This window comes from Nyctereutes procyonoides, unplaced genomic scaffold, assembly GCF_905146905.1.
Source record: "Nyctereutes procyonoides isolate TBG_1078 unplaced genomic scaffold, NYPRO_anot_genome, whole genome shotgun sequence".
NCBI classification, from domain to species: Eukaryota; Metazoa; Chordata; class Mammalia; order Carnivora; family Canidae; genus Nyctereutes; species Nyctereutes procyonoides.
This window is the reverse complement of record NW_026575043.1, coordinates 19021596-19039063: the sequence shown is the minus strand read 5'-3', so window position 1 is coordinate 19039063 and position 17468 is coordinate 19021596. Positions and strand designations below refer to the sequence as shown.

General features: G+C 39.9%; 1 protein-coding gene across 1 annotated transcript in view; it reads right to left on the bottom strand.

Moving 5' to 3' along the window:
• Nucleotides 1–11924: 11924 nt before the first annotated feature.
• The window catches only part of CAGE1 (cancer antigen 1), a 33185-nt gene continuing 27641 nt past the window's right edge, over nt 11925–17468 (bottom strand). The window contains exon 8 of the mRNA XM_055323238.1: nt 11925–12056. Within this exon, the coding sequence (XP_055179213.1) occupies nt 11925–12056 (132 nt within the window). The remainder of the gene's footprint in view (nt 12057–17468) is intronic.

Below are 17468 nucleotides of genomic sequence, written 5' to 3'. Positions count from 1 at the left end.
TGTGAAGGCAGAGGCTGTGCCTATTTCAAACCTTCACCTCCAGCCTCCTGCTGCAAGAAGAGAGGGAAGCTTTCAGCCGCGACCTTCCACCGACCATGGCACAGCCCTAGCTGCCCTGAGCATGCTTGTCCTGATTTCCTTTCTTCCAGGTTCAGCAGAGGAGGTGTCTCTGTTTGTACGCTGTGCTGGGGAATCGAGTCTTTCTTCCCCTGACACCTTGACTCATCAATTATCCCTGCTCTCCCCTCTATCTTCAGTCCCTTGTCTGGCTAGGGGATTCTTCTCAGCTTGTATGCCACCGCTTGTTAAATATCTCCTGGATGTTTCAAGGCAATCTCACACCCATCCTCTCTTTCCCTGCAAACCAGCTGCCCCATTGTGTTCTCTATTTCAGTTAGGACAACACACCCAGAATCCTGCTAGGCTTCCCAGGCTCCTCTGTCTTCACCCCAACAGTGAACCAATTACCGAATCCTTTTCACTTTACCTCTGACATCAACCGGGCACGCCTATCTTCCTCTTCATTTTCACCACTGCTGTTTTAGTTTCTGGGATCAGTTTTCCTCGCCTGGTGCATTGCAGCCATATCTTAACAGGTGCTCCTGATTCTGGCATCACCTACCATCAAACCTACCCTTTACATCACTTTTCGGGTGATCTTTCAAAATATATATCTGACCACATCGCTCCTATACTTTAAATCTTTCAGGGCTTCTCATAAGGATACAGTTCAAAATTTTTGGGAAGGCATGCAATGCAATTCCTCATCGTTTTTGTCTCCTGCCATAGGAAGAACGTAAGTTTTTGGTTCAGGGGATGTAACGCAGCGCCTATCAGGCATCTGTGCTTTGAGTCTGCTGTGGCTCCTCCCTTCTGTCTGGGGGATACTCAGTCGGTGGTAGATCTGGCCCAGATATCACCCTCTCTGGAATATCTTCCCTGAGTTTCCCGTGCATAGTCCTGGGCCATTTCATCTACGCATCTAGAGCACCCTAGACAGGTACACTGACACCTCCCTCCAGAACAGAATTTATCTATCTCCCTCAGTAGATTATATAGTCCTTGATGAACTTTGTCTGATTTTATATGGCACCTAACACAGAGGTTGTCATATAGTTTATTGAAAGTCACCAAATGTTTATTGAAACAAGTATATGCTTAGACTCTGTGTTCTTGAGCCATGTACCAAGGAAGGCACACTACCTTCATTTTGAGACAACCTGCAGGTAAAAGATCACAAATGTCAATAATACACATGGCAAATGTAGTGCTTATGCACATGCTCCTGTTTGCAGACCACCTATCTTAATCTTTTCTTTCCAATCATTTCATGACATTTGTATGCAGCTTCCAGAACTGCATTAGCCATTTCCATGCTAATATCTCAAGCATGTCTTTCTCCTACCATATTTTAATTTTCCCTCAAAGAGCTCCTAAAACTATTAGTAATAATATCTTTTTAAAACTTGAATCACTTCCAAAACTTTCAGTGCTTAATTTTCTGAAACACAACACTGTTATAGCTGCAACACACTGTGCATTTCTCATCGTTTGTCTTAAGTGATACTGCAACTTGTGGAATTTGAGAAATTAAATTTCCTGTTTCAAAATTCATGTAAGATTTGTCTTACAGAATTCCTCCGCAAAAATAACAACACTGATACTTCCTAAAAGGCCAGATATAACTTCTTCATGTATTTTCCTCTTGTATTTATCTGAGTAATATAAATGCAAAACTAATTTCAGTGAACTGAAATAATTTCTTCCCTTCCAATAGTTGATTCAACAGCTACATCCCCTTCCTGGCTTTGGGATTTATCAAAAGGATAATATGCATGTAGGTACATTTGTTTTTCTTTTCTTTAAGATTTAATTTATTTATGAGAGAGAGAGAGAGAGAGAGAGAGAGAGAGAGAGAGCATGAATGGGGCAAGGAGGGGCCAAGGGAAAGGGAGAAAGAGAATCTCAAGCGGACTCCCTACTGAGCAAAGAGCCTGATGTGGGACTTGATCCTAAGATCTTGAGATCAGGCCCTGAGTCAAAGGCAGATGCTTAACCAATTGAGACACCCAGAAGCCTCTACATTTGTTTTTCTGATACATCTCACAAAATAAGCTGTCTCTGGTTCCTTTGTTTAAATTCAGAACTAGGGGAACCTGGGTGGCTCAGTGGTTGAGGGTCCTGCCTTTGGCCCGAGGTCCTGGGATTGAGTCCTGCATTAGGCTCCCTCTGGGGAGCCTGCTCCTTCCTCTACCTCTCTCATGAGTAAATAAATTAAATCTTAAAAAATATAAATTCAGAACTAATTCCTCAAAACTGTGTTAAAGTAGAAATTATAAGGATTCCATCTCAGAAGACCAGTCCTCTCCTGTCATCTGGGGTTTAACTCCAAAGGACTTCAGAATTAGTGTCTTAATATTTGATTGGTAATAGGAAGAGCCTGCCTAGAGAGGAAAAGGATGTCACACAGGGGGAAACGAAAAGTTGAAATGACACACGTTACTATTTTTATGTGTCATTAAAGGCTTGATAATATGGAAGTGGTATTCTGTGTGAATGAAAACAGACATTTGGACAAGAAGCCACTGCATTCCTCTGTTTATGCTAAAGTAGAATAGGTTTCATTGTTCATGGGAATAAATTAGAAGAAAAATAATCACATTTTTTTGGAATGTAAAATTTTATCATTTATACAGATTTTAATGTATCATTTGTATGATCAGTCTGGGTACTATACTTAATAATGACTCTGCTCCTGGATTGGTTGACAAAAAATGATTAATGTTTAATCTCAGTCCTGTTTAACCTAAATAATTTCTATTTCTTCTAAAATATCTGGCATCTAAAAATGAAAAAAAATGTATCTTTAATTTATAGGAAACACAGACATTCAGTGACAGAGCAGCTGATTCTTGATTACATATGGAATTATTGATTACATATACAATTATATTCCATAAACAGCTAATTCTTAAATACACGTGGAAAAGGGGTACTGCATATAGATAGATGAACTTCACAGGTAATACCAATACTATATTTTAATAAATATTTTTGTTTGTTTCAGTCTTTTTCCCATTAAGGAACATGACAAGGAACAAGGATGGTTGAGTTTCATCTTTCTTGGTCTGGTTGCCGGTGGACAGAATGAAGAAAAAGGAATAGAAGCAAGAATCTAAGGGGCACCTGTGGGGTCAGTTAGTCGTGTGTGTGCCTTTGGCTTGGGTCACGATCCCAAGGTCCTGAGATGGAGCCCTGTATCAGGCTCCCTGATTACTGGGGAATCTGCTTCTGCCTCTGCTCCTCCCCTCTGCTCATACTCTCCCTCTGGCTGGCTCTCTCTCTGTGTCAAATAAATAAAATCTTAAAAAAAAGAAGAATCTAAATAATTCATGAAGTTATTTACCAGCACAGTATAACTAAAAATCGGTAGTATTAAGGTGCACTCATAACTCAACTATTAGAACAGTGGGGGCTCATATAGAGACATGGCCTTCGATTGTACCCCCTTTCCACAAAGCTATGCCACATATAAGCCATGGGTTTTCATGAATACATACCTTTGACCCAGGGTGGGAATTAGGATTTAGTATGATTTTTAAAGATTTTATTTATTTATTCATGAGAGACACAGAGAGATATAGGCAGAGGGAGAAGCAGGCCCCATGCAGGGAGTCCAATGAGGGAATGGATCCGGGGACTCCAGGATCATGCCCTGAACTGAAGGCAGACGCTTAACCGCTGAGCCACCCAGGCATCCCAGGATTTAGTATCAGTGGGAACTAGGAATTAGTAATTCCTTCCATTAGAAATTACTCCAGCACGGGTAGCATTGGTCCTGGGTCCTGAGTCTGTCTGACACTTCTTATTTTGTACCTATTATGGTATAGGTACTTGGAGATAACAAAATGAATATGAGGGCATCCCTGCACTACAAGGGTTCTAGTCAAGTCAAGGGACACATAAGCAGAGAAGAGTTATAACAAAATGTTGCAGGTCCTATTTTGTCAGAGGGTACAGTGTGGGCACCTGGTAGGAAGCCAGTCAGTTCCATCTGGGAGACAGGGCAGGAGAGGCTTCATGGAGGAGCTGGAGTGTGAGCTGGCAGGGAGTTTGTGAGGTGGGAACTGAAGTTAGAGGACAAAAGGAGTTGAGAGAGAGCATTCATGGCAGGACATGGGCAATAACAGGAAGGCATAAAAATAGCAGAGCATGTTTGGAAAGTGGCAATTGCTTAGATATGGTTGGGTGCATTATGGTGAGGAGGAAGCAGTGAATGAGAAGACTGGATAGGGTGGTGAAGGCCAGGTCACAGAGGACCTTATATGCTGTGCTAGGGAGCTCAATCTGATCCAGAATGCAAGGGGGAACCATTGAAGGGTTGTATGTAGGGAAAGGGCATCATCCTATTTGCTTCTGAAAGATCACTGTCTACTCAGTGGAGGATGAAAGGAAGAGGCACCAAGCTGGAGGCAGAAACACCAAGTAGATGACTGTCATAGGCCAGATAAGAAGTGATGAGGGCCTGATATGAAGCAGTAGCTATAGGGATGAAGTGAAGAGGACCAGTGCAAGGACAACCTCAGAGGGAGGGCTTCCCTGTTATAGGACACAAATGATCAGAGGCTGAAAAGCCCTCGTCTGAGGACAGAAAGGAAAGCTAAGCTGAACACTCCTGAGATTTAATCTTGTGCTACTGTTGAGTTACAGGGAGATATAACATTCTTTATAATGATCATCAATATGACCTACCATGGTCATGGACTTTGGATGATTTTCTAATCTTCCGGGTCTGTAGGAGACAGAAAGAGAATAATGTGGAAAAAAACAAACAAACAAACAAAAAACCCACAAAAAAATGGTGGTGGAAGTGGCGGTGAGGAGGGCTCGAACGGTGAGTGAATCTAGTGAGCAAGTACACCACTATTTAAAATACTCTTGCCCTCACTTGCAAGGAGAAATTGCCACTTAGAATAGAACTCTGAGACCCTAAAAGATTAAGAGAAACCTTTTCAGTGTGTAATATATGGATCAGTCTCATTGGAATTAATAAGTATATCGAACCACGGTCTTGTTATGCTTAACATTCTCAGGGATTTCTTTAGGATAAGTTTCTGGCTTCTTGAAAGTGATAAAGAACTAAAGGAAAAAAAGAGAAAAAAAGAGAAAAAAAGACATCTGAAACCATTAATATGATATACTTGCTTTTATCTCTTATTTCCCACTGTTTCCTCTACCGAAGACAATTGACACCAGGAGCATCATAATTCTGAGACAGTGCAGAGGTAGTCTAAAGCGCATTGCCATTGTTGAATTTATTGAGGAGCATAGGAAGCTTCAAGGATGGTGGCTGAAGGCTCCTGTAAGTCTCCGATTTTCTAAGAAACAGCCTTGATCAGCTGGAAAGGGCCTTGACAGCAATTCTGCTCCAGCTCACCCCCTGGCTTCAAGGGCACTCTAAATCAATACAAATGGGCCTCAAAATCCATGGTGTAATAAGCTAAGTATAAATAAACAACTATCTGAATTAGTGAAATTTATATGCTAATTTTATTTTAAAATAATTCTGGGGAAAAAATTCCACAGTTTCTATCAGAACTTGAAGAAGATTGATACTCAGGGTTTTTTTTTTTTTTTAAGATTTTATTTATTTACTTAAGAGAGAGAGAGAGCATGCACAAACACAGGTAGAGGAGAGGGTTAGAGGGAGATGCGGGGCTCAATCCTGGGACCCTGGGATCACGACCTGAGCCACCCAGGCGCCCCCATACTCAGTTTAAATTAGCAGTTACTGAACATCTGTAATATGCCAGGCATCAGAGTCTTTCATATTAGGGGAAAAAAATTGTAGTTAACCGATTGCTTTGCAAATACTAGTGTAAATCTGCTAAGGGGTTGATTTACACTAGTATTTGCAAAACGATTGATTAACTACGATTTTTGTATTCCAACTGGTACGCTGAACATTCACGACTCATGACGTAGTCAAAGTGCAACTTTAACGTCTGCCTCCCATTTCTACTTTAGACTTTCTTCATTCAGGGGACCGTTTTCTTTGCCCTTGGCTGAATATGCAGCAGGCCCACTGAAGTTTTTTTGCTTACCCTAAGATAAGGTCACAGTCCTCACTGTGAGGCATGCACACAATCTCAATTCAGTAAGCAGGACGTCTAGTCTTAAAATTAAGAAATCCTTTAATCATCATTCAAAAGTAGGATTCCTTGTCCCCCTTCTCCCCTGAGCTAGGCCTTGTAGTTGGTGGATGCCACCTGCTACTGGAGGTCAATTTCTGCTCTCTTTGTTCTCTACCTTCTCCATTTGCAAGAGGGCGAAGTAAGGTGATAGGACATTTTTACTTGGCTTGGTGGCTTCAGAGTCTCTGGGTTTAGAAAGCAGCTAAGCTGATTCTTTCTTTGTGGAGCTTGCCACGGCTAGGGACCGCCTCCTGAGGCGGATGCACCTCTCTTCTAGTGGCCACTCAATAGTCAACAAGCCCCCAAGAATCTGGCATTCCCTTCTAGCCTCTTGCTGCTGGTGTCCCTCCAGGCAGCTTCAGGCAGAACCCAAAATAATTCAGCTCCCTCCTGCCTGGTTCTTCACAAACTATCACACACATGTTTTGTCCTGGTGACAAGCTCAGAAAGAGCAGGCCACCCCAACAGCCTTGCTCTGGGGCTGCCACGCTTGCTTTAGTTTTCTCAGGCATGGTGCATCACTGATCCCCCGTTTTCCAACTTTTAGGAAATGCATATCAAAGCTCTCCAGGTTATCTTCTGGAAACCCCCTTGCCAGGATTTAGATGAAAGAGGTAGAACTGGGGCACCTGGGCGGCTCAATCAGTTGGCGTCTGCCTTTTGCTCAGGTCCTGATCCCAGGGTTCTGGGATAGAGCCTCACATTGGGCTCCCTGCTTAGTGAACAGTTGGCTTCTTGCTCTCCTGCTGCCCCTCCCCCTGCTTGTGTGAGCTCTCTCTCTCTCAAATAAACCGGAAAAAAAAAAAAAAAAGGAGGTAGAATTACTTGGGGGTGATGGGAATTCACAACATGATGGATTCAAAGAAATTTCCTCTCCAGTCTTCCCTGTTTTCCACACTTTTTATATATTGGATCTGGCCAAGAGATACGAGTCATGAAACAGATTCTTTGAATTTTCTTTCAGAAACGCTGCACATGGGGGAAAACTCACTCTTACTTTAAGAACTGGTAACTGTTAAAAAAAAAAAAAAGAAGAAGAAGAAGAAGAACTGGTAACTGTTTTATTAACACCAGGGACTAGGCCAGGAAGGATCTCATTTTAACATCTTACTATGGTCTTAACCCCATAGGGTTGTGCATATACCTTGTAACACCAAATCTACAGAAATAAAGGACCATAAGTTTAACATTAGTATAGAAAATATGGTCATAAAATACATATGTAAGCTCTTTTGCTGTAGACAAAATCTTAGCTCCTAATCTTTATAGAATCTTCCTTAGAGGTTACTGTAAATTCCACGAGAATAGGTAATCTGGCTTTCCAATTCAAATTCTACAAAAATCATTTATCAAACTACTATCTAATGCTAGCCAAAATGCTAAGGACTTGCATACAGTTCATCTTAAGAGAAGGAAAAAAAGGTTTTTTACTGTATTATTTATATACTTATGTTTTAAAGTTAAAGACATTTTTAGAAAAAAAAAGAAAAGAAAAACTTAACTTGGTTTTCTTGCTCTCTCTCTGGGCCTCCTAATTAAATCTTCCAAATGTTTATTTCTCTCTTCTAAACTGAAGGGGAAAACAATTGAATTTTATGACTCAAATTGACTTTCCTAAACTAATATTTTGTTGGACTCACTGGAGGATTTGAGAAGATGAATATAAATGGCAAATCTAGCTTTTGGTGTCTCATCCATCTACCTCACCATACGACCATTTGGGATTCTTTGCTGGCAACTCAGTAATTTAATCAATTTCTCCCTTTAGAGGTTCCAGTAGTGAGGAGGGAAAGTAGATAGTAGTAAACCTATAAAGTGACAGTTTGATGTTCTATTCATTTACACAGACAGTGGGTAGATAACTGATCCCTTTACACAGGAAACTCAACATAATCCTGGCGGGGGAGGGGGGGGTAAGATGTTAAAAACACAGCCCCTGAACTGTGAAATGCTGTAACATGAGGAAATATGTAATAGTGTCATAGGAAGGATCACAGCACTCAGGTGTTTGTTAAAAATTTACTTGTGTTCTGCTTTTATGGCTTCTAGCAAGAGGGGTACCAGCAGGTTTCCTTCTTGCCTCTAGGAGGGCAAATTTAATTAAAATAGTCTCTTCCCAAACTCACTTTCCCATCCAGGGACAGTTTATTACTTTCCTGCCACGGCTGTAACAAATTGCTACAAACTTGGTGGATTGGAACAACACACATTTATTTGGGAGGTCAGAAGTCTGAGATCAGATGCACTGGGCTAAAATCAAGGTGTCAGCAAGGACGTGCTCCCTCCGGAGGCTCAGGACTATTCTTTGGCTTGCTTTTTCCATCATCTCTGGCTGCTGTCCTAATTCCTTGGTTCCTGGCTTGTCAGCACATCGCCTTTTCAGCCTGCTTCGTGGCTTGATCACATTGCCTTCTTATAACAATTGTGACTGCATTTAGGGTTTCCCCAAATAATCCAGGATAATCTTACCATCTCGAGATCCTTAATTTAATCACATCTGCAAAGTCTCTTTTGTCAAATAAGGACACATTCATAAGTCCCAGGGAACTGGATTTGGATATCTTTGGGAAGCCATTATTCAGCCTACCATAGAGATAGGAAGTGCTCTTCTTGCAGGAGTCATAACCTCAAATGCCAATGGAAGAGTCGGGCAAGTATGTGAAATGAGTGAAGTCAGCTAAAGAAGATTTGGGCAAACCAGCAAGCATATACTTCAAATGTAGAGGCCACTTTTAGACAACAGGCTTGAGAAATGGAAACCTGATTAAAGCAAAAGGCCTCAAAGTGACCCCAACCCCCAGGCTGAATAGAGATAGGCCCATCTGGCAACCCATCTTGAAACATCCATAAGCCCTAGCTGACCAATGGGTTACATGCAACCAGGCACAACGAAAGATGGGAAAATTTCAAATGTCCCATACTTCACGGTTCCCCTTTAGATACAGACCCCACACATTGCCTCCTGGCAGACAGTCTCTGCTTTGCTGTCCTGCCCCCTGCTCCTTTGCGATGTATTCTATTGAATTTATTGAATAAACTTCTGCCTCCAGTGAATTCTTTCACTGCTTGGGCATCCCAGCTTCTGCTGGATAGGGTTACCCCACGTTTGGGGGCTCCTATCTGATGGGGAGAGACACCACACCTACTCCCGGCCTAAAGGACAGAGTTACTACTTGACTCTTGCCTGATGTTGCCATGTGGGAATGTTGCAGCAATGATGGCAGATCTTAACTTTATTTTATTTTTATTTTTTTAAAGATTTTATTTATTTATTTATTCAGGAGAGACAGAGAAAGGCAGAGACACAGGCAGAGGGAGAAGCAGGCTCCACACATGGAGCCCGACATGGGACTCAATCCCACGTCTCCAGGATCAGGCCCCGGGCCGAAGGCAGCGCTAAGCCACTGAGCCACCTGGGCTGCCCCCAGATCTTAATTTTAAAGAGGAGATGGGAATCTAAAATTGTACAGGATATCTTCCTTTTTAAACATTGACAATATTTCAAAAATACTTTAAGCATTATTATACGGACCAAACAAAACACAACTGCCTCAGGAGATAAGACATGTAGGGTGTCATTCTGAAACCTCAGCGTTATTGTCCAGAGCTATCAGGCTTTTGTCTTCAAAGGTTAAGGAGGAGACATTGTCCAATCCAGGAGGAGATGACAATATTAAATAGATCCTTTATTCCCAAACAGTTTTAATCTATCATTTTGTCCCTTCTCAGAGTTCTTTTAACTAGTCTATGTTCCTTTTGAATTTCCATATGAATTTCGGGATCCGCTTGTCAATTTGTTTTAAAAACCTGTTGGAATTTTTATTGGGACTACATTGAATCTAGAGATCAGCTTGAGGAAAAATGAAATCTTACAATATCAAGTCTGAAGAGCCATGGAAAGGTGTATTTCTCCATTTATCTAGGTCTTCTAAAGACTGCTTTCTCTATAATGTTGTATACTTTTCACATTTTTTTGTCAAATTTATCCTATGTAATTCGTATTTTCAGTGCTTTTAGAAATGTTCTTTAAAAGTTTAAATTTCTGAGTGTCTACTGCTAGTACACAGAAATACAACTGATTTTCATATATTGATCTTGTGTCCTACAACTTTGTTAATCTCTTAATAGTCTTAGTAGCTTTTTGTAGATTTCATCAGATTTTCTACACAGATGATCATGTCATTTAAAAATTCATTCATTTTTGCTTGATCATTTCCAACTTGAACGTCTTTTCCTTCTAATTGCACTGGCCTGAACTTCCTGTCCAATGTGAATAGAAGTCTTATTTCTGATCTAAAAAAAGTATTCAGTCTCTCCTCATTAAGTATGATTTTAATAGTATTTTTTCTATGGGTGCTCTTCATCATATTGAATGAGTTCCCTTCTATTCCTAGTTTGTTTGGAGTTTGTATCAGGAATGGATTTTGTGAAATGTTTTTTTCTGTCTGATGATCACATGCTTTTTCCTTCTTTCTTTTTTAGTATGTTGTCTTACATTAATAGTAACATTAATTACTTAACAGAGCTGACTCCACCCTTTTTACCCATATAAGGTAGCATTTACAGGTTTCAGGGTTTAGGACATGGATATCTTCTAGGGAGCCATTTTTTTCTATCTGCCACAATTATTGTTCTGCCATTTACTTTTACCTCCCTTTTGCTCATGCCAATTTTTTTCACCAAAAAAGAAAAAACAGAAGTCAAAGAAATACAATGAATTTGCCTATAAATAGAGCAGTATTGATGCTCTTTTAATGTGCTATATATTTAAATGTGGCTATTTTGTTGGAGTTACAAATTTTGTTTCATTTATTTATTATTTTTTTAAAAGATTTTATTTATTTACTCATGAGAGACACAGAGAGGCAGAGACATAGGCAGAGGGAGAAGGAGCCTCCCTCCGGGGAACCCAATGGGGGACTTGATCCTTGTGACCTGAGCCAAAGGCAGATGCTCAATCACTGAGCCACCCAGGCATTACAAGTTTTAAAAGGTAAACAATTGTTCACCTTATTCTCTGGGATCAAGGTGTATAAACCATGGAGATATATATATATATATATATATATATATATATATATATATATATTTTTTTTTTTTTTTAATTTAAGAGACAGAGTACGAGCAGGGAGAGGGGTGGGATAGAGGGACAGGGAGAAGCACAGTCCCCACCAAGCAGGGAGTCTGACTAGGGGCTCAATCCCAGGACCCTGGGATCATGACATGAGCCAAAGGCAGACCTGTAACTGACTGAGCCACTCAGATGCCCCCCACGGAGTTTTAAAAAGATTTTATTTATTTGGAGGGGGGCAGTGAGAGAGGCAGAGAGAGAGAATCTCAAGTAGACACTGTGCTGAGAACAGAGCCTGATGCCAGGCTCCATATCATGACCCTGACATCATGACCTGAGCCAAAATTAAGAGTCACTTAACCAACTGAGCCACCCAGGCACCCCAAACCATGGATTTTAATAGTATGTTCAAGCCAAGCAAATATTGTTGATCACCCTGTACTCAGACTATGATGGAATGAGGAGGAAAGGTTGTGGATTTTCACTCTTGAGTTTTCTGTGATTTCTGATTTGGTTTTGCATGGAAAAACATTTATAGGGACTTCACATGGGTAGAAACCACAGTTGCTGTGAAAGGGCTGGAAATGTTACCTGTGAATGCAGTGTTGTCTGTAGGAGAGAGAGTATTGGAGGTATTTTTCTAGGACTCAGCGGGTAGTCTATGGATGATGGTAAATGGTGAATATATTACTGAAAAGGATACTGACAAGTGTCCTCAAAGTCTGTAGATTACAGTCCACGACGAATAGGCAATGAAATGGAAGATCACTCAGAATAACAAGGCAGCATGGCTGGAAAAGATGGAAAGCCAGGACAGTAAACGAACTGAGACTTTTTTTTATTACAACTTTCTACCTACTACTCCATGGATATTTTATAGTGCCCCACTTACTTAGGTATTCTTTAATCTTCCAGTAAGGACAAAAATTTCTTCTTAAAGTTCAGGCATTTTTTTTTTGGTAGGGAACTTTATTTGCTATTATAATAGTTTTATAAATTGCATTAATTTACAGTGTGTTGCTCATGTACACGCTGTTCAATTGACTTTGGAAGTTTTTCTTGTAATTATCAATTTTGCTAACGTCATTTATAAATACCCATAATTTATCTGTAGATTATTTTGGATTTTCTGTATAGGCAATTATATCATTGGACAATAATGACAACTTTGTTACTTTCATACTAATCTTAACGATTTTTCTTCCTTTTATCTTATGGCACTGGTGAGGACTGCTAGCATATTGCTAAATAGAATTGGCAACAACCATTATTAATCTTGTTCCTGATTTTTAGATGAAATACTTGGAGTGTTTCAGTTGGTTATTATATTGGCTTTGGTTTTTTTGGAGGGAGGAGATGGGAACATAACCTTCTTAGTCAAAAAGTATATTCTCTTGCATTTTTGTCACGAGCTCTACAAAAAAAAATTATATTGTTGTAGAATTCCTGAACCTATTGAAATGGTATTTTTCTCCTATAATCAGTTAATGCGGTAGACTTCATTAATACTTTCTTTTTTTTTAAGATTTTATATATTTGAGAGAGAGAGAGAGAGAGAGAGAGAGAGAGAGAGAAAGCACATGCACACAAGCAGGCGAGCGGCGGGCAGAGAGGGAGAGGCAGGCTCCCTGCTGAGTAGGGAACCCGACTGGCAATCGATCTCAGGACTCCAGGGTCATGACCTGAACCGAAGGCAGATGCCCAACCGACTGAGCCACCCAGGGGCCCGTATTAATAGACTTTCATTCTTTTTTTTTTTTTTTATGATAGTCACACACACACACAGAGAGAGAGGCAGAGACACAGTAGAGGGAGAGGGAGAAGCAGGCTCCATGCACCGGGAGCCCGACATGGAATTCGATCCGGGTCTTCAGGATCATGCCCTGGGCCAAAGGCAGGCACTAAACTGCTGCGCCACCCAGGGATCCCTTAATAGACTTTCTAATGTTGAACCTTTCATTGCTGGCATAAATTCAATTTGCTCAGGATGCACTGTTTTTTTTCATTGCTGGACTCAGTTGGTTCATAATTTTTGTTTAGAATTTTTGCATCTATATTTATGATGTAATTAGCTGATCATTTATGTCTCAGGCTGTCCTTATCTGGTTTTAATGTTAAGATATTATTTTTCAATCTTCTGAAAGAATTTGCTTAAGATCGGGTTTATCTGTTTAGTAAATGCTTGGGAACACTCATCCATAAAATCACTGGGTTTACTATTTTTGCAAAAAAATTTCAAACAACTGCTTTAATGTGTCTAATAATTCAGATTTTCTTTCTTCCTGAGTCAATTAAAAAAAATTTTTTTTTCTAGGGATGTCTGGATGGGTCAGTTGGCATCATTCAGCTCAGGTCATGATCTCAGGGTCATGAGATCAAGCCCCATGTTAGGTTCTGTGCTTAGCAGGGAGTCACTTGAGATTCTCTCTCCTTCCCTCTTTGCCCCTCCTTCCCCAAAATAAATAAATAAAATCTTTTTAGAAAACTTTAAAATATTTTTCCTACAAACTTTCCATTTCACTTAATTTTTCAAAGTCACTGGTATAAATCTTTTTATTATTTCTCCTTAATCTCTGCTGCACCTGTTGTCATTTTGCCATTTTCATTTTGAAGTTTCCAATAGTAGAGTCTTATTGTCAGTAAATGATTTATGTTTTTGTCTAAAATTTCTGTATCTCATCGCATTTCTCCAAGAATGCAAGTAGATAAAACAATCTAGGTTGTACTGCTTCTTATCAGCACTTTGCAGATAGTATTCCACTCTCTTCTGGCTTCTGTTGCCGCTGTCAACAGAAGAGCTGTCAGTGAAACTGGCTTTCATTTTCAGACATCGTCATTTCTCTAAGCCTGGTTTTAAGATCCCCTCTTATCTAATATTCTTCAGTTTCACATGGCCAGGTTTCATTGCCTTGGTTTCTTTTATTTATCCTGCTCAGGTTTGTAGAGCTCCTGAAACTGGAGTCTCAAGTTGTATTAATTCTGCAAAATCCTCCGTAGTTCATTCTCCACTATTCTATTCTCTTTCTTTAAAGTTCCAGATGTCTTGGGAGCCTGGGTGGTTCAGTAATTGAGCATCTGCCTTCGATTCAGGGTCCTGGGTCCTGGGATCAAGTCCCGCATCAGGCTCCCCGCAGGGAGCCTACTTCTCCCTCTGCCTATGTCTCTGCCTCTCTGTGTGTCTCTCATGAATAAATAAAATCTTTTAAAAAATAAATAAAATTCCAGATATTTTGGTCTTTCTACTCTGAGCACTGTTTCGCTTGATCTTTATATGTGTCTGTGTGATACTGTGTATCAATTTTTTCTATAGTTCACAAATTCTTTCTTATTGTGTGACCAATCTGCTGTCTATTCTGTTCATTGAGTATATATTACATATGTATGCATTTCTGTGACACAGAAGAACTGGAAAAAGGGTCATGTTAGATGTGGTCATGGAAGGCCTTCTTGGGGAGGTGACATTTGAAGAGAGACTAAAGGTTGAGAAGGACAAAATGTCAGCCTGGGGAAAAACATTCCAGGCAGGAGAAAGAGCAAGAATGAATGCCTTGAGAAAGGGAAGTCTTGCCAAGTTCTAGGAGCTAAAAGGAATAATGAGGTTAAGGAGAGCCCAAGCTGAGGCAAGAGAGACAGTACAAGATAAGATTACATAGGGTTTTAGAAGCTGAAGAGTCTGCATTTATATTAAGTGCAGAGGAGAGGCTAATCAGGGGTTTAAAGCACTTTAAAATACTGCGATCTGATTTGTAGTTTTTAAAATAATTTTTAGAGGGTTATAAATGATGTAACATTTTATATTAGTTTCAAATGTACAATGTTTCAGTATTTGTAAATATTGTGAAATGATCACCACAGTATGTGTCTAGTTACCATTTGTTACCAAACAGTTACATTAACACTTTTTTCTTGTGATGAAAAATCTTAAGATTTACTCTTAGTGACTTTCAAGTATGCAACACTATTATTAGCTATAGTCACTATGCTGTATATTACATTCCCGTGACTTATTTTATAACGTGAAGTGTGTACCTTTTGATCTCCTTTACCATTTCACGGAACCCCCTCAGCCCCCCACGAACCACTAATCTGTTTTCTGTATCTATGAACTTGTTTTTTTAGATTCCACCTGTAAGTGAGATCAGATGGTATTTGCCTTTCTCTCTCTGACTCATTTCATTTAGCTTTATACCCTCAAGGTCCATCCACATTGTCACGAATGGTAGAATTTTTTTGTTTCCATGGCTAAATAATATTCCACTGCATACATATACCATGTTTGCTTTATCCATTCATTCATTGATGGATACTGAGATTGTTTCCATATATTGTCTATTGTAAATAATGCTGCAATGAACATGGAGGTGCATATATCTTTTCAAGATAGTTTTCATTTTCTTCAAATAAATACCCAGAAATAGAAGTGCTGAATCATAAGGTAGTTGTATTTTTAATTTTTTGAGGAACCTCCATACTGTTTTCCATAGTGACTGCACCAATTTCCACTACCGCCAACAGTGCACATCTCCACATCTTAGCCAATACTTGTTACCTCTAGTCTTGTGAATAAAAGCCATTCTACTAAGTGTGGGGTGATTTCTCATTGTGGTTTTGATTTGCATTTCTGTGATGATTAGTGATGTGAGCACCTTTTCATGTACCTGTTGGCCATCTGTATGTTGAACTGGGATACATTTGTGAGAGGATCCACCTCTCACCATGATGTTGTCACAGATATCATGGAGATTAGGGTAGAGATAATAAGTCTAACATTTCACAGAAAAGTGTTCCTGAACCAGGAGTGTATGGAGCAGGAAATTCTACATCTGAAACTGATCTGGCTAAAGAGAAGGAAGTGTTTGGGAGAGAGATGCATGATGACTGAATTTGTGCAGCATTTTGGAAAAGCTGCCTTACTTAGACTGGGAAGAAAGTGAATGCACCTTGGGATCCCTGGGGGGCTCAGTGGTTAAGTGCCTGCCTTGGGCCCAGGGCACGATCCTGGACTCCCGGGATGGAGTCCCACATTGGGCTTTCTGCATGGAGCCTGCTTCTCCCTCTGCCTGTGTCTCTGCCTCTCTCTCTCTCTGTCTCTCATGAATAAATAAAAAGTCCTTAAAAAAAGTGAATGCACCTCCAAGGAAAGGGCATTTGAGTGGGGATTTGAAGGACAGTAGGAGATAACTGCGGTGAGGGTAGTCTGAGCATTCCAAGTGGATCTGCCTATGCAAATGCCACGAGGCAAAAGGGAATATGACACATTTGAAAAGCTATAATATCTCCAGTGTGGCTGAAAGCAAGGCGGGGGAATGGTGAGATGAGATTGGAAAGGCAGGCAGAAACCAGATCTTGAAGAAACTTGTAGGTCATGTTAAGGATTTTTGCCTTTATGTAAAAGTGATGGTTTGTTCCCCGCCCCTCTTTTTCCCCTTCCCATATGTTCACCTGTTTTGTTTCTTCAATTCCACATGCAAGTGAAAATCATATGGAAACAAACCATAAGAGACTTAACGATAGAGAACAAACTGAGGGTGGATGGGGGAAGTAGGTAGGGGCTGGGCTAAATGGATGATGGACATTAAGGAGGCCACTTATTGTGATGACACCCAGTTATATATAACTGGGTGTTATATTAAGTGAAGAACCACCACATTCTACTCCTGAAACCGCTGTTGTACTGTATGCTAACTAGAATTTAAATGAAAATTTGAAAGCAAAAAGATAAAAGTGATGGAAGAAATCACTAAAAGTGTTTCAAGGGCATAATCAGATTTATATTTCAGAAAGATCACTCTGGGTGTATGCACAAAGTGGACCTCACCAAGTTCCTCCTTTTATTTAGTCTTTTAGAAAAATCAAATATCATTAATGGCTTTTATAAGTAAGCAGCTGTTTCTAAGAGCCAAGGTATGTGAAATATTTGAAGAAAGATACTTCAAACACTGCTATATTTTAACAGAATAGACTGGGACCAATTTAAAGAAACTTTGCTTTAACGATGTATTCAATAATTTTTGAAGCAGCGTATATCTTTTAATAAGATTAAAGCTAATCCACTATATTTTTTAAAAAACTGTCTTCATGAATGTAACAGGCTATATTTGATGAACAAGATGACAATCCTGATCACAAATCAACTCATACGGTATCTGGCAGTGGTTCTTGAACTATCCAGACATTATAATCACCTGGACAGCTTTTGAAAT